Source organism: Motacilla alba, chromosome 1 (genome assembly GCF_015832195.1).
Source record: "Motacilla alba alba isolate MOTALB_02 chromosome 1, Motacilla_alba_V1.0_pri, whole genome shotgun sequence".
In the NCBI taxonomy this organism is placed as follows: Eukaryota; Metazoa; Chordata; class Aves; order Passeriformes; family Motacillidae; genus Motacilla; species Motacilla alba.
In genome coordinates, this window is record NC_052016.1 from 83984398 (window position 1) to 84005298 (window position 20901).

Sequence of the window (20901 nt, forward strand, 5' to 3'; positions counted from 1 at the left end):
ACTGCCAGGGATGGAGCATCCACAACTTCTCTGGGCAACCTGTTCCAGTGGCTCACCATCCTCACAACTAAGAATTTCTCTTGTCCACCTAGTCTAAACCTGCTCTCAGTTTGAAGCCATTCATCCTTGCCCTTGTAAGAAAGGCTCACTCCTCATCTTGTAGGCTCCCTTCAGGAGGCTGAAATTAGCTCACCCCAAAGCCTTCTGTTGTCCAGGCTAAAGTCATGATTACAAGTTAGCAATACCTTTTAAAAGTATTACACCGTGTTTCACTCTCACAGGTTCACATCTACACTAGTACCTTTATAATCATTTAGTTAACGTGCAAACTACTTGGCGGCAGACGAAGATGTTACCCAGGGATTGTGTAAGTGGCCCATTACATCTCCTCAACCCAGCGACCTGCAAAACGCCGGAGCAGGTTAAAGACGAAGCCGCTCGTAGAGCTCCCTCACAGCACGGGAGAGCCCCGCCAGCACGGTATACAGCACTCTCCGAGGGGAGACAGCAGTTCAGCCTCACATCCAAAAAGTACTTTAACACACCCTCCGACAGAGAGAAACGCCGCCAGCCCTCCTTCCCGCTCAGCGGAGGGAAAACGGGGTCCCTCCGCGCTCCTGTCCCCCGGGAGACAGCCGGGACAGGGCGGTGCTGGCAGGAGGAACAGAAGGAGAAAGAAGAGGAGGAGGAGGCTGCACGCACCTCGCCTCCAGCAGCAGCGGGGTCGCCGGCCACTTCGCCGCCAGGCGAGCGGTCACGGGCTGTGAGGAGGAGGCCGGAGCGGTGCCGCAGGGGCACGGCCGGGCGCTCAGCAGGGCGAGCAGCAGCGCGGGCGGCAGCAGCGGCGCCCAGCCCGCCATGAGGAGCAGCGGCGCTCGGGGACGCCCAGCCCCGCACGGCCGCGGCGCGCGCCCCGCCCGCACGGCCACGCCGCTCTCCTACTGGCTGCGCCGCGCCCTCGGCGTTGCGCTATTGGCCAGCCCGGAGGCCAATCAGCGGCTGACGGAAAAAAAATAGGGGGGCGGCCGGCGCCGTGACACGCGGCGCCAGGAGCGCGCAAGCGCAGAAGCGGCGCTACCGCCCCGCTCTGCCCCGAGGCGCCCCTGGCCCCGCCCCATCTGCCGGCACCGGGGCGATCCCGTTATTTTTAAATTGCTTTCTTTTTTTAATGTTTCGGGTTGTTCAGTGCAAGTGTGTGATTTACGTACGGTGCCCTAGGCTTGGGTGGCGGTGGCTGCAGGAAGGACATGGCTGTGTCCAAGGACAGCAGCCGCCTGCCCTGGCGCTCCCCCGGCCTCCCGCTGGCCGTGTCCGGCGGGCTGCTCTCCGTCGGCCTTCAGCCTACAAACAGTGGTAAAAGTCTGGGTGCGCAGCTTCAGGCATAATATACACATACAGCTGTTCCTCTGAGAGGGAGGCATTTAATTTCCCCTTCCTCCAAGTTTTCCAAACCCACTTCTGAGATGTTTTGTTTCCTATCTGCATTTTTTTCTTCAAGAAACATGAACTTCACAGGAACTCTGCCTCTACTTTCTGCCTAGCTTACCTTGGAATTTCCAGACTAGTGTTCTCTAATTTCTGGTTTTTTCCTGTGTTCAAAATATCCATAGTTCATTCCATTTCCTCAGCAAAGCTGCTACATTGCCTTAGTTTTTCAGACCTGAGAGAGGCTGGTGCTGCTGGAGCTGTGTTGTGGGATGCTAATACAGAGCAGCTCTGCACAGTTGTTAGTTGGAGGAAGAATCCTCCAGCTGTATAAAGAATAGGGGGTATTGCCTTTTCCAAAATGGGATTCGTGGAACTTGAAGCTGAAACCTGGAATGTCTTACTGCTGCATACACTTTTAATTTCTTTTGCACGCAGTCATCTGACTGCTCTAAGTTGCTTTGTGGGTGGTGGGAGCCAGTGTGGGCATAACTCCAGGGAGAAGGCTATATATATAGCTTTGTGTATGCACATATATATGTATGTATATGTATGTATAAATACATACTTTGTATGTATACACACACACACACACACACACATATATATATACATACAAATATACTTATGTATGTATACTTTAGATGGTTAGTGGTCATCTCAAACGATGGTACAGGCACTTGCCTTCACAGAATGCCTGTACTTAACATTCTTCTGGGTCTTTATAATGTCAAAATATGAAAACTACCTCCTGAGGGTCATTCATATGCAAAATTCAGCCTGGGGCCTTTGTGGTCGATCTTCTTTGGACTTATTCACACAAATTTGTGTTGTTATAAGACCTCAGATAATGTTAACAAGTTAAGTAAACCTTACCTAAAATTGGTACATATAGTTCTGCAGAAATAATGAAAACCACAGGAGTATAGTTTTTGGTTTATGTGTTAGGCCATTAGAAATAAAAAAAAACCAAACAAACAGCATCTCTTCTGTGGAGAAAGGCTGTGAAATGAAGCTAAGCAGCTTCATTTCTTTCATACTGACAGTTCAGGAGTTGCTGCTGCTAACAGGGATGGCATGGCCAGAGCACTGTACGGATGAGTAACTTTGGTCCCCTTGTCTTTCCATGGTAATAACCAGGTATGGGGCCAAACTCTTCCATTCATAGAAAGTAAGTGCACATGTGATGAACTGATAAAATACACTTCCACCACTCCCTAGCAAAGTTCAAAATGCTTTTTGATGAATGTAGAAGAGCTCATGCTACACTTCTTCTGCACAGAATAGGCCATAGCTGGTTTATATCGACCATCCACAAAAAACATGACAGCCCAAGTAATCCTATGGTTAAAGGAGTTACAGATTGCTTTTTTTGATGTCTCTTCAAGCAATACAGAGATGTACAAAGCACTTTCCCCATGTATATATATTTATCATGCATATCTCTATGTGATTCAATGTGATGATGGATGCACCCACCTTACCCTAGTCTATCAACTGCTTTTCTAGATAAAGTTTCTCTGTTATATTTTGTTTTATATTGATTCTGAAGAGTCTGTTATTGTAGCTTGAATGTGAACTCCCAAGCTTGTACTTTTTTCATCTTCAGCTGTAACAATTTATGATTTGCCATACAAGAAAGTAAATAAAATCTGTTGGCACTGGCTATAGAAATATAACTAGCTTTGAATTCAGTGGCAAGATAGAACAGTAGCTCCGAAACAAAAGTCTGATCATTAGTCTGTGGTGAGCTACAGAAAACAGCTAGTCCAGTAGTTATCTTCAGAAAAGATCCTTTCTGCCTAAATGCAGAAACCTCTGTTAGACAGAGTCTCTCTGCTGAAATATCTCTATCTTGCATTTAGGGTTATTGCTTTATTAGGGGCCTTGAATTCATGGTCATAGATAGGCAAAATGAAGTTGGAAGGGACCTCAGGAGGTCTCTAGTCCAGCCTCCAGCTCAGAACAAGGTTAGGCCTGAGGTCCACTCAAGTGTTGAAAAAAAAATCTAAGGCAGGCACCCGCACAACCTTTCTGGGCAACTTAATCCATTGCTTAAGATGCAGTTTGGAATGCTCCTTGGAAAGAAATACCATTTTGTAAGAGAACATTGCATTCCTTATAAAAGCTTTTGCATATTTATCAGTTTTTCCTTTGCTTTGGTACCTTAACTACATTCTAGCCACGAAGAGCCAGTACATACTTTAAATAAATCTGTTTCTGTATATTTGAGAAAGGCAGATTTTAATCTGTTAAGCAATATGCAAACCTAGAAGACGGAGAGCAGACTTAATCTTCATTTCTACAGCAGAATTTTATTTAATTAAGTATTTCAAATAACACTTGGCCATTCTTGTACATACATTCCATATATGTGTGTGTGTGTGTGAAAAAAACCTCTTAGTTCTCTGAAACCATTTTTCAGCAGAACAGAAAAACAATTAGACCCAAAATTTAAAATTATTCATATCACAGCTGTGCAAATAGGAATTGATTATCATAGCAGTTTCAGTGTGAATAGAGGGAGTGATTAATGAATGCTTCTCAGTAAGATGCAAATGTTTTGTAAGTCACAGTAAGCTATATCTATTTTATAGAAACAGTAGCAATAAGTAAAAATAAGTTAAGCTTCATCAGCATATTCAGTTAGCTGGAAATAAAACTTTATTTTCTTTATAGACTGAAAACAGTTTTCATGGTGAAAGGCTCCCTTTCTCCCTTACTTGGAGGTAGTGTAAATGTCAAACACTAATCAAATTATATTCCTGTTACATGGTTATTAACTGCTGGCCTCCTGAGCAGTAGCTCCTGGCATCATTTTATCTTGTGTGAGATTGGAGGCCAATCTCTTCAGAACCTGTCAAAGTCACTACTATGACAGGCATTTGAGGTGTTTCCCTGAAAAGACTAAGGATGCTGTACTGCATCAATTTTTGCCCATTCCATTATAGACCAGCCATGGTTATTTGATTAGCATATCTCAATATAGTGTTATTCTGGACCAGACCATGCAAAATATATTTCATAGTCTGTTAACTTTTCATTTTGATTTACAGGGATGGGCCAGTGAAAGAAGAATTGATGCAGAAGTAACATAAGCCTGGTTTTAACAGCTCACAGAATCTGCTCAGTGGCAACTTTCTAGCAGTGAGAATTTATGCTCCTTTGCCATGCCCATGCATACAGCTGCAGTGATAGTAAATGGCTTGCTGCCAGCATGCTTATCTTTCCAATTTTTACTGAAAAGAAAAAAAAATGAAAAAGAGAAAAAAAAAAAGGAAACTGAAGGAACATTTTGCTTTGTGAAATGAACATAGGAGTTACAGCCTCTTATTTAAAATTATCCACCTCAGAGATCTGTAGAATATACTTCCTGGACCAGGTCCACAAACTTCCTACAAAACTCTGGGTATATCTGTACTGTGTAGTGGAGAACAGTAAAATGGTTATAATGGGGAATGCAGCTCCACTTGGATACACCAGCTCAAGTTCAGAAGCAATGCCACTGCTCTGCTGTGCCAACAAACAGTGTGTTTGTATTGATTTTTGTATTGCCCTGGCTCCTACCATGCCAAATCTGAGCAGCTAACTGCACCAGTGGATAAAAGCAGGGCTTATCTACAATGTTGCAGGGTTTTTCTGAGTTTGTCTATGCTAAATCTCAGCTTATTATTCCTGGGTCAAGCTCATCATGTAGCATGAGTTGGCACTTCTGATGCCAACTAACAATCTTGGTTAACTGACATGTGCTCATAATTAATCTCTTATTTACAATATGCTGCGAGGTTCTTGGGTGTTGAAAAAAAAGTACATTTTTCCTTCTCTCTCTAGTTGTAAGTTGGGAATCTGTGTATTCAGTGAAAGGAGCACAGCTGATATGCTGATGGTATGTAATTTAGCCTAAAATGTGCAATGAGGTTATTAAATCACTATTGTTGATAATTCAAATAATAGCTACATACTTGTATTTTGGACCTGATTTGTCACATGCAACTGTTTGGGAGATTATAACTTCAGAAGATAAAATATTTATAAATAAAATGCACAAAGTTGTGCATTTTTACATTAATTGGAAAGTTGGTATGTGCAATGAAATGCCTCAGGACAATTCTGGCCACATAGTGCCACACCAGCACCAAAAGAGACTTTAGTGTGAAGGTATAGGTGTATTCACTATAGGATACACTATTTCCCAGAATAGCAGGGTTTGAACTGTAGGCCTATCATGTAGGGATCAAAAGGTGCTATTGCTTCATGCAAGATGGAAAATATAAAGATAAAATGTACCCGTACAATAAAGTATATTAGTGATTTTTCCTTTTTAGTCAGATCAGTGAGCAGAGTTTTGAATCCTTTCCAGAATGCCTAAAAAAATGTAAGTTGGGAAATTAGCCAGTGAGTCCTGAATGTGCACTCAACCAAGTCACCTTTGACAGAAGTGAGGACTGCAGAACCATGGCGTACTGTCTACTTAAAGCCAAGTGCAGTTTTTCTTTGAACAAACTCTTCTCCCTTCTTAAACTGGGTCAGAATTGCAATTGTATTTCCACCGGCTCAGGGTGCAGACTGCACCATCCCGAGTGCTCCAGAGATGGCATGTGCTGGGAGGCAGGGCGCTTTGACAGCAGCTCCTGGCTCAGGCTGAGGTACAGACTCAGCAGAAACCATTGCCTTGCAAGGTGGCATGGGCTCTTGAAGAGGTAATTTCTGCAGTACTCCCTGTTCCCGGCTCTGCATGGAGCAGTATTCAGGTAAGAGCAGAGCTGGGTGCCAGGAGCAGCTGGCTTGCAGGCTTTGTGGGACTGAGCACCTGGCGGGACAAATCTCATGTTTATTCCTCACTTCCCATTGAATGTCTCATTAGTGCACCTCTAATGCAGGAACAAAGACTATAATGCACTTCTTGAGAGAATCACAGAATCATAGAATGGTTTGGTTGGGAGGGACCACCAAAGATCATCCAGTCCAATCCCCACTACCATGGGCAGGACCACCTTCCACTGGATCAGGTTATTCAGATCCTCATCCCCACAGACCTTGGATATTTCCAGGGATGGAGCAACCACCACCTATTGTCCAACCTGTTCCAATGTTTCACCAAACAAAAATGATTTTCCAAATCCCTGTGCATTGTGTTGTTTTAATTTCAGAATGTTGACATGGAATTACACCTTTCTTTTATGGTGCTGTGACTCTTGACTGGACAAGGTGCTGAGCAACCTGAGGTGACTTTGAAGGTGGTCCTGCTTTACTCGTGAGTAGAACAAGTAGAACAACTTCAGTGCCCTCATCCAGCCTAAACTGTGTGGTGCGATTTGGTGTGCTACTTACACAGAACTTGCTTAGCATTAGTAGCTAAAGTTGCTGAAGTTGTAGGTGTGAAAACTGTGAAATTTCACCTAGATATTTTGAACACATGTTATGGTCAAGTAAAAGAAGGCCCCAGAGCCAGTTCAAGTCAGAAGATATGGAAATTGCAATCATCAGCAGAAGCTGCAACCTTAGAGAGAAGAAGAAAAATGGCCCATGTGGAGACAGTGAAGGGACCCAAGGAAGAATGGGAAGACCCCAGTCAGAATCACAGAATCATGGAATGATTGAAGTTGGAAGAGACCTCTGGAGATCGTGTAGTCTCAACCCCCTGCTAAAGCAGGTTCACCTAGAGCAGGTGCACAGGATCATGTCCAGGCAGATTGTGAGTAACTCCACAACATCTCTGGGCAGCCAGTGTCAATGCTCTGTTACCCCTACAGTAAAGAAGCTTTTCCTCATGTTTAGATGGATCTCCCTGTGCTTTACGTTGAGCCCCATGCTTCATCATGAGCTCAGTATTACTACTGGTCCAATCAGTTGCATGAGGGGTGGGAAACTTGTAAGGGTATAATTGCCCAGTGATTTCTTTGTTCAGGGTTTTTTGGGGGCACCCAGCTTAAGCTGTAGCACTATTTACAGAAGAGTCTCTTGGTGGCTTATGGATCTAGTGAAAGCCTTGTCTAACGCTGTTACGGTGGCTAGCATGCGTAATACCCATGGCAACTGTTCTGTGACTCTTAAGTGTAATTTACTTTAATTAAAAATATGTGTAGCTAAAGCGAAACAGAATGAGCCAGCTGCTTTATTGTGTGAAATATGACGGATTTGTTTCCAGTGGAAGAAATTTCAATGCTGTTTTTCTAATTTTGCTGTGTCCCTTCTATTGGTTTGTCCTTTTCTTAAGGTTAGAGCAGACCAGTAGATGAATTTCTTGTGTCTCAGGGGTCATTTCCACTCACTTCCCAAAGTGAAAAAGAATACTTACGGACAAGTAATCTAAAGCTATTTTTTCCCAGTAATTTACGCTAAATATCTTTAGAGGGAAGATAGAAATATTACTTTTGAATTATGCAAATTAATACTTTATGTCCTTTTCAGTTAATCTGAGTATATAAAATTTTCAGTGTTTATGATTTACACACAAAGATAACTGCAATCCATTTTGCGAAGGCAGCTTTAAAAATCAATGCAAAAAATAACAGTTACATGTAAATGAAAGAGAAGCAAAAAGTGCAGCCACAAGCTATTACAAATATAATGAAAGTGAATTTATTGCTCAAGATTTTTATGACCTTCTGTTTTTAAACCATTAAGAAGGTCCTTCAAGTTTAATCCAAACTGGAGAAGACACATTCCCATGCACATATACGTGATTTTCCAGGCAAATTTATACTAAAGGAACACTGTGAGAATTAAGGCTCCCAGAAGGAAAATAAAAATTATGATTCCCATATCTCTGAAGTCAGCATACTGTGTCCATCAATAAATTATAAAATGTGTGCTTTAAAATGTTCATAAACCATGGAAAAGTAAGGAATTACAGGTTTTTTAGCACAGGAACATAGACATATAAATTAAATTCAAGATTTACAGGAGCTTAATATATTTCTTTTTCTGGCCCTAGCCAGTCAAAAATCCAAGGAAGTGCAGTCCCAGAAAAAAAAAAAAAGGAGTCACTGAACACTTAAATGAAAAGTTGTGGTTTATATCTATATACAAGGTGATTAAAATGTGCATATTTCTGGAGCTTTGCACCTGTGTATTGAAGTGATTGCACATAATTAGCAATGTGATTATCGAATATGTTTTTGCATGCCGCATATAATTAGACTTACAGAAACACACTAGATTTAGAATATTTTAATGTAGATAAACTTTGAGGGCAAAAATGAAGTGTTGTTAAAGAAAAGTAAATTGTTTAACCCCTGATGTGCTGCTACCTCTATCTCCTGTGTCCTTCTGCTGGGAAGAACAGTGGGATGAGCTTTTCCTCCCTCTCTAGTGCTGCTGAAGGAGCAATGTGCAGCTCCAAATTATGGGACACTGATGACACAGAAAGGATTAAAAAAAAAAGAAGGCAACGGGATTAGTGCTGGATGAATGCTATCTTGATGCATCCCTTTTGAATAACTTTGTCTCGGAAATAAAATTATCATTATAAATTAAATAAAATGGTCATAATTCTATGTGATTACCATATGGCAATCACACAGAATTAACACCTCAAACTAAGGGAAATATTAAATTGTAATAGAAATAGGTTTCTGTCTGGAAAACGTGGCTTTATTTTGGTTTCTTGTTATTCCTTTGTTGTGATTTCCTACATTAAATGAAGTTAAATCAGAAGCACACTGCTTGTAGTGGTTATTCACATTTGATACACTGCTGTTTATACTATAATTTTGATAACTGGCAGTTGTCAACAAGAATTTACTATAGTATATTAGGTTGATAAACTTGGGCCTTCTGAAAGGATTAAGGTGAAATGATAGGTCTACTCTGTGATACTAAAGAATGAAAAGTGAGATCCTGCCTGCTGGAGGCCCCAGCAATTTTTTTTCAACAGAATCTTTCTAAGAATCTTCTTTTCAAAAGAAAGTATAAGTTCCTATTTTCCTCACAGTTTTGCTATAAATTTGGGGTTCCCAAATACTTAATTAAAGGAATGCAATTGTAAAATGTCTGGACAACTTGCATCCTACTATTTCTTAGCAGTTGGGAGACATGATGATAATTGAGCTGAAAACATCTTTTTTTAAAGAAAATGCACTCAGAGCATGTGACTTTTTATGTTATAAGTATAAATTCAAATATTTTAATGCTTGTCCATTCTCAGTTATGCTGGCACAAAACCATGGAAGAGGGTCCAGGGTTGCTAATTCTTTTACAGATCAGATTTTGGTATTTCATTCATCATCAATGGTCCACAAGCCACAGTGTGACTACACTGCTGTGGACCATCTCTGTCTTCTCTTAGCAGCGCAATTCTTATTCTATTCTAGTTTTTCTTTTGCTACAAGATGACATGCAGTGTTGGTAGTATGTAGGTACATGCTTCTCACTGAACCACTTCAATGTGAGGTGCCCTTAGACCCCTTGGTCAAACGAGCTGCTTTGATCAATCTGTATTTTGATTGCCTTTTTCTGACAGCCGAAGAATTATTCCCTTATTTTTTGCCAGTTCTTAATCTGAACACTCCAGCAATCTTCACCTCAACTCTCCCTCTGAGTTTACAGTTTATTAATCTGAAACCTGTCACAGTGTTGAACAATTTTTCTTCCCTCTCATATTTCTTACATAGTCACTGGTCTGTTGCAAATGGACTGCAAGGCCAACAATAGTTCTGCTGAGGCTTAGGAGAGCTATTTTAGTCTTGACATTTGCTACCACAGATTGCCATTATAGGTTAAAATTCCTGGTTCTCATGGTAATTACAGTTCCCAACATACTTTAATCCAAGATCATAAGATAAATTAGTGCCAGAGACGGATGTCTCAAACCAAGACTTCAAACTGAGTATGAATTTCTAACCTCTCACCTACAGTGCTAGTGACTTTTCTGTGCTGTGACTGTTGTAGGTTGTCCAGATTTGAGGTAACAGGAGTAATTCTGCTGCAGCTTCAGCTGTGAAATAACTTAGATCCCTTCAGCATTAAACATGAATTCCTCTCAGCCTTTTCCAGAAGTCCAGCTGAACTTTAAACTGATGATGAGACCAGTATTTCACTGATCTTGGGAGGATAATTTAAAGCATAAATATTACCATTCCTGTATATTATGAATACATAAAGAGAAAACATTAAGTCTTTGTATGGCTGTAAGTTAGGGAAGAACCACTGATTACATGCCTTTAGGTGCATACAGAATGATAGTTAAATAAGAAAGAGCTAAGAAAAATCCCTGAAGAAGAGGACTGAATTGTTCTAAAAATTCTCATAGCAGCACATTTAAAAGTGCAGTTCTTGAATTTAAACTTTGAACGGTGCAGGTTGGCTTTCTGAAAAGAATCCAAGAAAGGTCTTGTATGACATAGCAGCAACCCAGAAAGTGATAGCAATTCTCAGCTTGCTGTTTTTCACTAAAGATTTGGAGGTCAGTTATAAAAGAAAGGTTCAGACTTGCAGACAGCTGTGAAAGCCACATAGGGGTGCTAGAAGTTGAGCCTGATCTACCATTTGCCATGTTTTTTCTTCAGTTTTCACCTCTATCCCACAGAGATCAGATGAAGGACTCAGAGATCATGTGCTACAGAAATAGTTTTTTTCCATCTTGGAGAGGGAAAGTACTTGGAAGTTTTTTTTTGTTTGTTTGTTTGTTTTTTTTTTTTTTTTTTTTTTTTTTTTTGTTTTTTGGTTTTTTTTGTTTCTGTTGGGTTTCTTTTTGGTTTTGCCTTTTGGGTTTTTTGGTGGGTTTTTGGTTTTGTTTTTGTGGTTTTGTTTTGTTGCATTTATTTTTTTTTTTTTTTACATTACACCCCAAAGACTGAAAAGATTAAAAAATAAAAAAGGAGAGAGGGAAGGTCTAGTGGATAATTTCTAATATTATTTCAGATTTTTTTTCTCTGAAGACACTAAAGTTTCTAGACTACATGTGGAGTTGTGATGGCTATTTGGATCAAGATAGGCTATGTCTGTCCATGGCATATCTAGAAGTCTATTTGGAAGGGAAAAGACAAGATATGGCTTTCATAACTTTGAAAACCGTAGTAATTTCACTTCTAAGCACAAGCAGAGATAGCTGGATAAGTGACGTTTGATGTGCCCTTGCAGACTAAGAGCCCCTGAAAGGAAACAAAAGGCTTTAGTGTGAGGCTAGGAGTAAGAGAATGCTTCTGTGACGCGTATCACCAGGTGGCAGCATTACACAGTCTTGCCATTCCTAGACAGCGCCGTATGAGCCGTTTCGGGGTCCTGGTGGGAATGTTGATAGGGATATTTGTTAGGTTTTGTTCGGCAGGAGGAAGCATGCACCAATTTCAGAAGAGCTATATCTCTCTGTGTATTGACCTCCCTGATCAGAGAGGAAGCTGCGATATGAAAACTTGGTTGTTGACTGCTTAGACACCCTGATCTTTAAACTAGGGAGTTTATCACAAGCTGCTAGACTGCTCTTTACTAGGAAAACCAAAACACCGTAAGAAAATGCAGCAGTGATATCTTTCACATGGTTATCAGAGTGCTGAGTCTGAAGCATCTCCATTTGGACTCAAATGTGGAAAAATAAGTGTGGATGTGGTGCAGGTGACTTGCCTTTTATCTGTAATAAGTACCCAAAAGCTTCTCTGCACCCTAGAGATTGCATCATAAATATTGCAGGATTCAGAAGCTGAGGGGTGGAAGGAATCTGTGTGAGTACACTTAAGTTCTTCTATGCACAGGGCAGAAATGAGATAATTTCCTATGTCCTGTGAAATGCTTTCCTCATGCCGTCTTCATGTTGCAGATTCTGATTGTAGATAGCATAGACAAGCACCCTGTGTTTAGGATTTGATTTAAAACCACCCTGCATTTCATACTCTCTGCTTTCTCCCTTTGGCTGTTTGTCATTTGATATTGCATCTTTCAATAATTGGAATATTTCTCACTTCACTCAAACTTACCAACTCTATCTGGCCACATCATGAAGCCACACACACCTTTTGAATGGCCAGAGCAGCCAGAGGCCCTTTGGCTAATTTGCTTAGCATCATTCTTGTTTCAGTGGGGATTATAGCTGAATACCAGCAAGGCTCCCTGAGTGCCTCCCCATTGTCCGGGCAGTGGACTCCAGTACACCCATATGCAGCCTTACACGCCAGAGATTTTCTTTTCTAGTTAACACGCTGTTAACTTCAAGCTGAGTTTTGTAAGTGTAACTTGGTTGCACCACAGTACAAAATGCAAGAGAGTGAGCACAAAGTTTTCTGGCTTAAATTGAAACCTACAAATGCTCAGCAGTGTTGTCTCCACTAGTAAATTAAACATGTTCAGAAACCGTCTTGGGTGCTGACACCCAATAGCATGACATGGTCTGCCCTACGCTGAAGCTGTAATCTTGGTCACTGAGTGCTGGTTGGAAATGCTTTCTGGAACGGTTGACTTCCAAATTATATCCAGGAGTTGTCTGAGAGAGGGCTGGTTGGCACATGCCCAAACATGGTTAGAACATTTGGCCATTCTTTATTCTGCTAGATGTCCCTGTTGCAAAGCCCAGGAGTGAAAGAATAAAAGATGACCAAGTTTGCCTGGTAAAAAGGGAAACTGCCTTTAAATATCTTGTTTTGGCATTATCTAAAAATGTAGCTCAAAGTTTTCAGATGTGTTCCCTTATTGGGAGACTACCTTCACAACCATTGCAACCTAAATAAAGGTATTGAAAGGTATTGTATTAGTTCTATGAGGACTATATGGTTGTAAAAAAACAAAAAAAAGAAAAATACTAGGATGTTGGAAGCAATTTATGATGTTCCAGTTGTCCAAGGTCAGCAACCTATAGAGGTAGAATTATGACTACTAATAATATAAGCATAATAGCTGCAATATAGCAATATAGGATAATAAAGCATAATATAGCTGATCCTTTCTCTTGTAAGGAAAACATGCAGCAATTTGGTGTAAGGAATGACTTGCAGAAGCTCCTGCATGTGGACTGGCATATATGAGACATTGGCTGAAAACATTGTTTCTGTAGTGGCTGCATTCTGAGTAAAGGAAATTAAAGGTGGTCATAGCTATAATAAAATTATTACATCCAGAAAAAGATGGCAAGCAGGAGAAGTGTAAAGTAACAAGCCCTATACTGAATTACAACTTTATAAGAAGAAGGACTCTGGCAGTATGATGCATAAATTCTTTTACAAGGAAGAATAAGGCACTCAATGTGCCATTGAAATGAAGGTTTGATAAGTGCACATATTAGAATTTCATCTAATCCCTTTAATAAGGGAGGTTTACACTTCAAACATTGAAACAAATTAATCCTAGAAAAATTACTGAAATTAGCATTCATTTATTAATTTACCAATTTCTGCCCTCATGACAAGGGAAACACCTGGGACTTGCTGCATGATGCAAAATTGGTTTATTGGAAGTCTCAACTGGCTACAAGTATTGAAACAGCTCAGGTCAAGCAGTGATAAATAATTTAAAGAAACCAGTATGAGGTAGTTGTCACTTTAATTTTATATTAACAGATCTATTAGATGTTAACCTTGTCAGACGTGTAATTGCTAAATGAAATCATGTTTTTGTACCTTGGCTTCATAAAATATCACTTGCTTACTCATGCATTTTGTACAAACCTTGATGTTGGCACTGACACTGTTTCACATGCCCATTGCTTCAGACTAGCAAGTACTGTATTATCCTTTAAAATAGATCGTAAGTTTATTTTTAGCAACTTGGAAAATGTGTTGAGTGTTACCTGGGAATTGGCAAGGACAAGGGACATACTGTGTTTGAAATCTGAAATATTTTTCTTTGCAATACTTTTACATATTAGCCTGTTTCTGGTAGAAATGACTGTAGTGTTGGCACGTGAATTTTAACAGGTAAAGGTATTCTGCCTAAAATTGTCACAAGGAACAGGTCATTCCAGTATTATTTTATATGAATGCTTGGTGGGTGAACTCTGAGATATCTGCTGTCAAATATGTGCAAAAAAAATTAGCAAAAATTAGCAAATTAGCAAAATTAGCAAAATTAGCAAATTCTAATATGTGCACTTATAGGATCTTAGAGAATTATGAAAAAAATAAGAGAATCCCAAGTCTTACATGTAAGTGTTTTATCATGAAATCCACAAAAACTACATTGATTTTGTAAGATTATCTCAAAATTAGCTTTTAACTGACTTTGGATTTTCCTTGTGGGTAAGGTCTCATTGGATATTTATAGATGAGTTATATTTGAAAGGGAAAATGTTGTGATTGAGCAGTGTTTGCAACTTTTAGGGCTTCATTTTGAACCCAGTCATGATCCCATTTAATCAATGGGAACACTACTGTTTCAAAATGACCCTTTTCATTGCTTCATTGATGCTAAGGAATTAGAGCCACGGACTTGCAAAGAAGCTAAATGCTTTTATCAGAACTTAATCCCACAGGGACTTGCACAGAAATGTGGGCCTCTATAAAGAGAACATAAAATACTACCAAATGAAAACTCTGTGTTGTTGGTTGTGTCGTGGTTTGTGACTTTACATAAAGTGTGGTCCACAGACCATCATTAAGAGCATTCAAATTCATAAGTAAAAGCCTGCCTTTGAAAGCTGCATAAATACATTAATTCATTTACTGCAAGTAACTTCTTCCAGTTTCAGAAAAATGAGACTATTTTAAAAGTCAAGTTTTTCAGATAAACATCATTATAAATATTTTTACTTCTCTTGTGCATCTATTCCAATAATTTTTTTACCAGTCTTCATGAATCATCAACTGTCTTGAGTAAGTTTAAATAAATAAGAATTTAAAATTCTAGTGAAACTGAGGGTTTCTCTGTTTAGCAGCTTTAGTTTGGAGCTCCTTTTCGTGGAGATGAAGGTACAGTGTTGACAACTTGGTATTTAATGAGAAAATCTTAAATCATGATATTTCTGCATCATGTTAAAAGCATCAGAAGAGATACCTGAATCTAAATCTCTTAGCATCACTTCTATTTCAAATGAATTCAGCCATATTTCTTGTTAAGTAGGGAATAGGCTGAGTTGAGAAGAAAATGCTTCTATATCTTACACATATAAATATTTAAATTTCTCTAGGACAGGCTTTGTGTCACCTAGTAAAAGCAAGAGGTTAAAAGATGACCTCACTAAGTCCACACTTTGGAGGCACAGGGAGTCTGGAAGCAGGTGAGCACAGTGGTGGCCAAAGCAGAGAAGAGAGTCTGGTCTCCCTAGAGAGGTGGGTGCTCTGCTGCTCATGCTGCTAAAGACCATGGTGATTTTTCAATGTGAAAATGCTGGTTTCTACTTGATTAAGAGTCAGTGAGTGCACACCTCTTGTCATTAGAGGCAGAAGACTAAATAGGTTTATTTGACACCAGACTCCGAATTCTTCTTCCAAAGGATGAAAGGACTTCCAGTACTGTGGTGCATGGCTGTACAAGGGTGAATTTCATCAAGTAACCCATGATGTTTTCCTTAAAAAATGTCACTGAGGGTAGAAGTGCATCATCTCTTCTCATGTTTTGGCAAGACCCAAAAATTTGCAACTGTCAGACGTTTACTGGTGTATTACCACTACTATGGGACGCTGAGAGTGTGCATGCATGTGTGGTAGATGTTTGGAGGTGGGTGTAGGGATGTTTGGGATGGCTGTTGTTCTTGTGGACACCTCTCAACATTTAAAGTTTGAGCTCCTTCTGTTTAGACCATTTTCTGATAATTTTTATGATTTCTGGCAAGCTCTAATGGGAGCAGATACTCTACCCCCCAAAATCCAAGTACTCTTGATTTCTGTATAAAAATATTCAGTTTAAAATACATTTCTCTATTTTTATAAGTTCTAAAGTTAAGTGGTCCCATGGGAAGGCACTGCTCTTCTGATATCAGCCTTGCAGAGGTGAAGCTGTCTTTAGAGTCGAGCAAAAAAGTTGCTTTAGCACTGTCAGATATCTAATTAATCCCTCAGTAAATAAAGGCATTCTGTAATTAAATAAGCAAGATGTGCAATCAGTTCTAAGACAAAATGCTTTGCATATTAATATATTGTAATCCAGGAGCCATATGAGGCTTGGTTTTGGATATGAAGTGTTTGTAACAGACTTTTAACATTATGGGGAGCCCATACACTTCAGGCAAAACGGTACTTTTTTTTTGTTTGTTTGTTTGTGGTTTTTTTTTTGGCAAAATTTTGCTGAGTGTGATCAGCGGGCTAAAGATTTGAATGTCTATTTAAAAAAAAAAGGATAATTTTCAGTAGGGAAAGCAATACATTTTCAGAATGTGGATTGTTGTAAATACACGAGAAGGATTGAAAAGGAACCTTTTGGCATTTTAATGGAGCACCTGCGCTGCTGGGGAACCGATGTTACTGCCTCGGGGAGGTGAAAGTGTTCTGCGAAGGGGGTTCATGGTTTGGGACTTGCTGCTTGGAAGATCGCAAGAAGCAGCAGCGCCGCATACCAGCTACCCTACAATCAGTCAGTTCATCTGTGGGGTGGTCGGCGCTGTCCGCCTCCTTGTGTGAAGCACTTGGGGTTATAATGACAGACGCGACGGAGCGAACGATCCCGGACACCCGCTCCCGACGGGCAAGCGATGGGAAATGAGGAATCTAGCGGAGCGCCGCTCACCTGGCTGCTCCCCCGGCCCGTCCTATTGGCTGCCCGACGCCCCGCTCCCGCCCTCTGATTGGCTGATACCTCCTCCCGCCCCCGCCCCGCGCGCGGCCGGTCCCGGTCCGGTACCTGGAGGGGAGCGCGGGGTGGCTCCCCCCGCCCCCGCCGGGCCGCCGCGCGCTCCCATTGGCGGCGGGGCCGGCGTGCTGGGCCCGCCCATTGGCTGGCTGTGCGGCCGGCCCGGCCGCGATTGGCCGGCGGGCGGGGGCGGGGCGCGCCCCGCCGGGAGCCGGGCGCTGTGTTTGGGCTGGAGTTGCGGCGGAGCGGGAGCGGGATCGGGAGCGGAGCTGTGCGGCCGTCGCCGGGCAGCGCGTTCCGGGCACGGCGCTCGGCGTCCAGCCGCGGGCAGGGGATGGCCGCTCCGGGCAGGGTGCGGCGCGGCGCGCTGGGCTGAGCGGAGCGAGCCGCGGTCGCCCGCCTGCCAGGACCATGCCGTCGGGGAGAGAGCCGGGCGCCCCTCGGCTGCGGGATCCGAGCGGGGCGGCCGCCCCGGCAGCGGCCGGCAGCGCCTGATCCCGCGCCGCGCTGCCCCCGCGCACCGCCATGGACGAGCGCTTCAACAGGTGGCTGCTGCCGCCGCTGCTGGCGCTGCTCTTCTTGCTCATCGTCTACCAGTACGTGTCGCCCGCCTGCCCCGGCGCCGCCTGCCCCCGCCGTCCGCCGGCCTCCGCCGCCCGCCGCGGGGGGGGCCCGGAGGAGCGGGAGGAGGAGGAGGAGGCGGCGGCGATGCCGCGGCTGGCGGCCAAGTTCCCGTTCGCCCGGGGGGAGCTGTGCCGGCGGGTACGGTTCGACATGCGGGGCCGCGACGTGATCGTCTTCCTCCACATCCAGAAGACGGGCGGCACAACCTTCGGGCGGCACCTGGTGCGCAACATCCACCTGGAGCAGCCCTGCTACTGCCGGGCCGGGCAGAAGAAGTGCGCCTGCCACCGCCCGGGCGGCGACAAGGACACCTGGCTCTTCTCCCGCTTCTCCACCGGCTGGAGCTGCGGGCTGCACGCCGACTGGACCGAGCTCACCAGCTGCGTGCCCGCCGCCATGGAGCGCCGCGGCTGCGCCGGCAACCGCACCCTCAGGTCAGTGCCTGCTTTCCCGACGCTCCAAATCAGATCCCGCCTTTCCCAGCGGCGTGGGAAGGTGCCCTGGCAGCAGGGCGACAACTGTCCGCTGCCGTCGTCAATAGGAAACAAACGGCGGGGCGAGGCTGGCGTTCCGGGGGAGGGTCTGCTGTGGGCTCTTGCCTTCCCGGTGTGTCACCTGCGATGCTTTCGCTTTGCCTCACATTGGTGCTGCTTTTCCTCAGATTGGTGCAGCGCGCACGCAGCTGCCTTTTGTACGGGCTAGCGCGGGAGAAACTCCGCTCGGGCTCCCGCAAGTTTCTCCTGTCTGTTTGTCCTTTCGAAACTTGCCTTTAACAAATCCCTACGCTCTTCTGCAGCAAGCAGAGTGCCTCTGCAGAATCTGATGGATCGTTGCAGCTGCTGAATGTTGCAACTGGCGGAGTTGGAAGTATCCAGAAGCCCTTAAACTCTCTCTCACGCGTGTTCCGCGTTGGCAGATAGGCAGGTTCTGTGCTTCCCGTGCCGTCCTGGCCGCTCGCTCTCCGTGCAAGCTCAAAGTCGGGAGACCATGCGTGGCAGGCTCTGTACTAGGAAAAAATCACACTATGAATGTCACTTTGGTGACCTGATGACAGCGGAGAAGGGAATTCTGTGTGCATGCTGCCTCTCTGCATGTTACAGTGTGGTTTTGTTGGGTCTCGTGGAAGGTCTTGCCTGTTCTAAACATGGAATAATTGTCAGATGGGCGATCTCTCTTGGTAAGAGATGCCTCTAGGTGATTCAGGAAGTTCTGGTCTTTGTTCTGATTTATTCACCGTTCAGTCAGATTATTCAGGCTAGCATTAGAACCTGACTCTATTTGATTGATTGATTTTGGGCATGTGTATTAAGGAGCTGTGAGCTGAATTCACGCTTAAACCTCTGCACTTTAATAACTTCAACTCTGTTAAATATTAAGGGAAATATAGGAAGAATACCTTTTTAAGAAGTTAAATAGTTTGGCAGCTACCTTAGGTTCTTTCATTTTAGTATCCATCTTGATTTTATGAGTCCAAAAACTTTCTATTTTTTGTAGAATTATTTCCACATTGTGGTTTGTAGCTTGTCACTTAGCATGTATAGTCTGTGACGTTCATGGGCACATTTTCACAGGGTTTATTCATCAAGACAATAGAGTTGATGGTTGTTGTTGTTGAACAATTTGAAGGTTATTTGATGTGAAAATCAAAGGCCTTCCCATACAGCAAAGCTAGTTGCATTTGGAAAGACTCCAGTCAGGATAATTTAAATTTATTGTGGATGGCTGTGGACTTGGGCTGTACTTGCAGAATACTGTTAAGGTAATTCATACAATTTTATAAAAAAATTAGCTGGATATGAAATGTATGTATTTGCTGATAGAAGAGAAATGCTGTGAACGTCTTCAAGGACAGAATAACTTGGTGGTAGCTGTAGAGCTTTAAGGAATGTTTAAGAAACTTGCAATATAAAAGGGAGGGGAGGAGGAAGAGTAATACTTGTAAAAATTTCTGAAAATACCTAGTCTGCCAGTGAAATCCACTTTTTCTCTCATGAAGAATACTAGTAGGTAAACAACTGAGTGCTAAATTCAGTTGCAAAGATTAAAAATTGGCAATAAATTTGGAGTAGTGGCTTCAGTACTATTACAGGAAAACATTCTTGTATTAGGTAAATTTAAAACTTCGATTTGAACTACACAGCCAGTCCTAGTGATTATTCAGTGCATAGTTAGCAATTGCTTTGACTGAAAAAAGACGAGTAGTGATACTTTGCTATTATAGGTGAGCACTGTTTTCTGGTTTTTTTTTTGGTTACTGATTTTTTTTTAAATTAGTGGATTGATTATTTGGCTAGTGTAAGATTGCACTTCTTGATTTGTCTTTACATAAATGAGGAAAGCACTGTGAATAACTGATTGCATTGTTTTAATACTTGTTTATTCTTGTATTATAACCTGTGCTGGGAGACACCTTTACATTTTCCCCTTTGTTTTGTCACTATAACCATGTAGCTTGGCTTCTGCTTCTCAAGGAACTCTAGAAGGAATCAAATAACCCTAAAGTATGGATTATCTCTGCTGTGAATGTCTTTGCTCTTGGTGAAATTGGAATGAAGCCCAAACTACTTTGCTGTACTATTAGAGGCATGGATTTAAGTATTTTTTAATGTCTGAATGGAGGATTGAGGAGACTGAATACCTAAAACAGGCAAAAAACTAGCATACGAGTCTAACGTGAATATTACTGAATTTTTAAAGTCTTCCTTTAAAGCTCCTGAATGTATTTGAAGCACTAAACTTCCTTGAATAGCTCAACTTTTCTCTTCTGCCTTCCAGCTATGGTGTCAGAAAATTAGGCTAAATTGGTTAAATATCTGACAATGTATTTTCTTTGTGGCAGGACAAGCTTTTACAGATTTAGTACCAAGGTGTTTGATCTCATGTGCCATGTATTTGATGCAGTGAAGATGTTTTGTGTATTTCAGATTTTTGTTTGTTTGTTTTTCCACTAGCAGGTGTTAATATAATCTGTTCTTTCAGATCCCTGCAGTCTGTATTTTACTACACAGAGGGAATAAAGGATTTATAGTATATGATAGTGAAAATTTGTTTCTTAGAGGGCTAAAAATAGTGCAAGTTAGATTAAGTCCTACCTTTTAACACAGATCTTTGGAAGATTTCATGACAAAACTATAATTAGAATTCATGGGGGAAGGGGCTAGCTGCTAAGGAGTGGATGGTCATGGTGAAGGTCTGTGAAGCACA

The 20901-nt window shown here is 42.2% G+C and overlaps 2 protein-coding genes across 3 annotated transcripts in view; one reads left to right on the forward strand and one right to left on the reverse strand.

Moving 5' to 3' along the window:
- UGGT2 (UDP-glucose glycoprotein glucosyltransferase 2) overlaps window positions 1-898 on the reverse strand; it is an 81414-nt gene extending 80516 nt beyond the window's left edge. For both annotated transcript variants that reach the window (XM_038129155.1, XM_038129165.1), the window contains exon 1: window positions 703-898. In XM_038129155.1, coding sequence (XP_037985083.1) covers window positions 703-860 — 158 coding nt within the window. In that variant the 5' untranslated portion in view covers window positions 861-898. The remainder of the gene's footprint in view (window positions 1-702) is intronic.
- Window positions 899-17309: 16411 nt separating this feature from the next.
- The window catches only part of HS6ST3 (heparan sulfate 6-O-sulfotransferase 3), a 277624-nt gene continuing 274032 nt past the window's right edge, over window positions 17310-20901 (forward strand). The window contains exon 1 of the mRNA XM_038159142.1: window positions 17310-18131. Coding sequence (XP_038015070.1) covers window positions 17599-18131 — 533 coding nt within the window. The 5' untranslated portion in view covers window positions 17310-17598. The remainder of the gene's footprint in view (window positions 18132-20901) is intronic.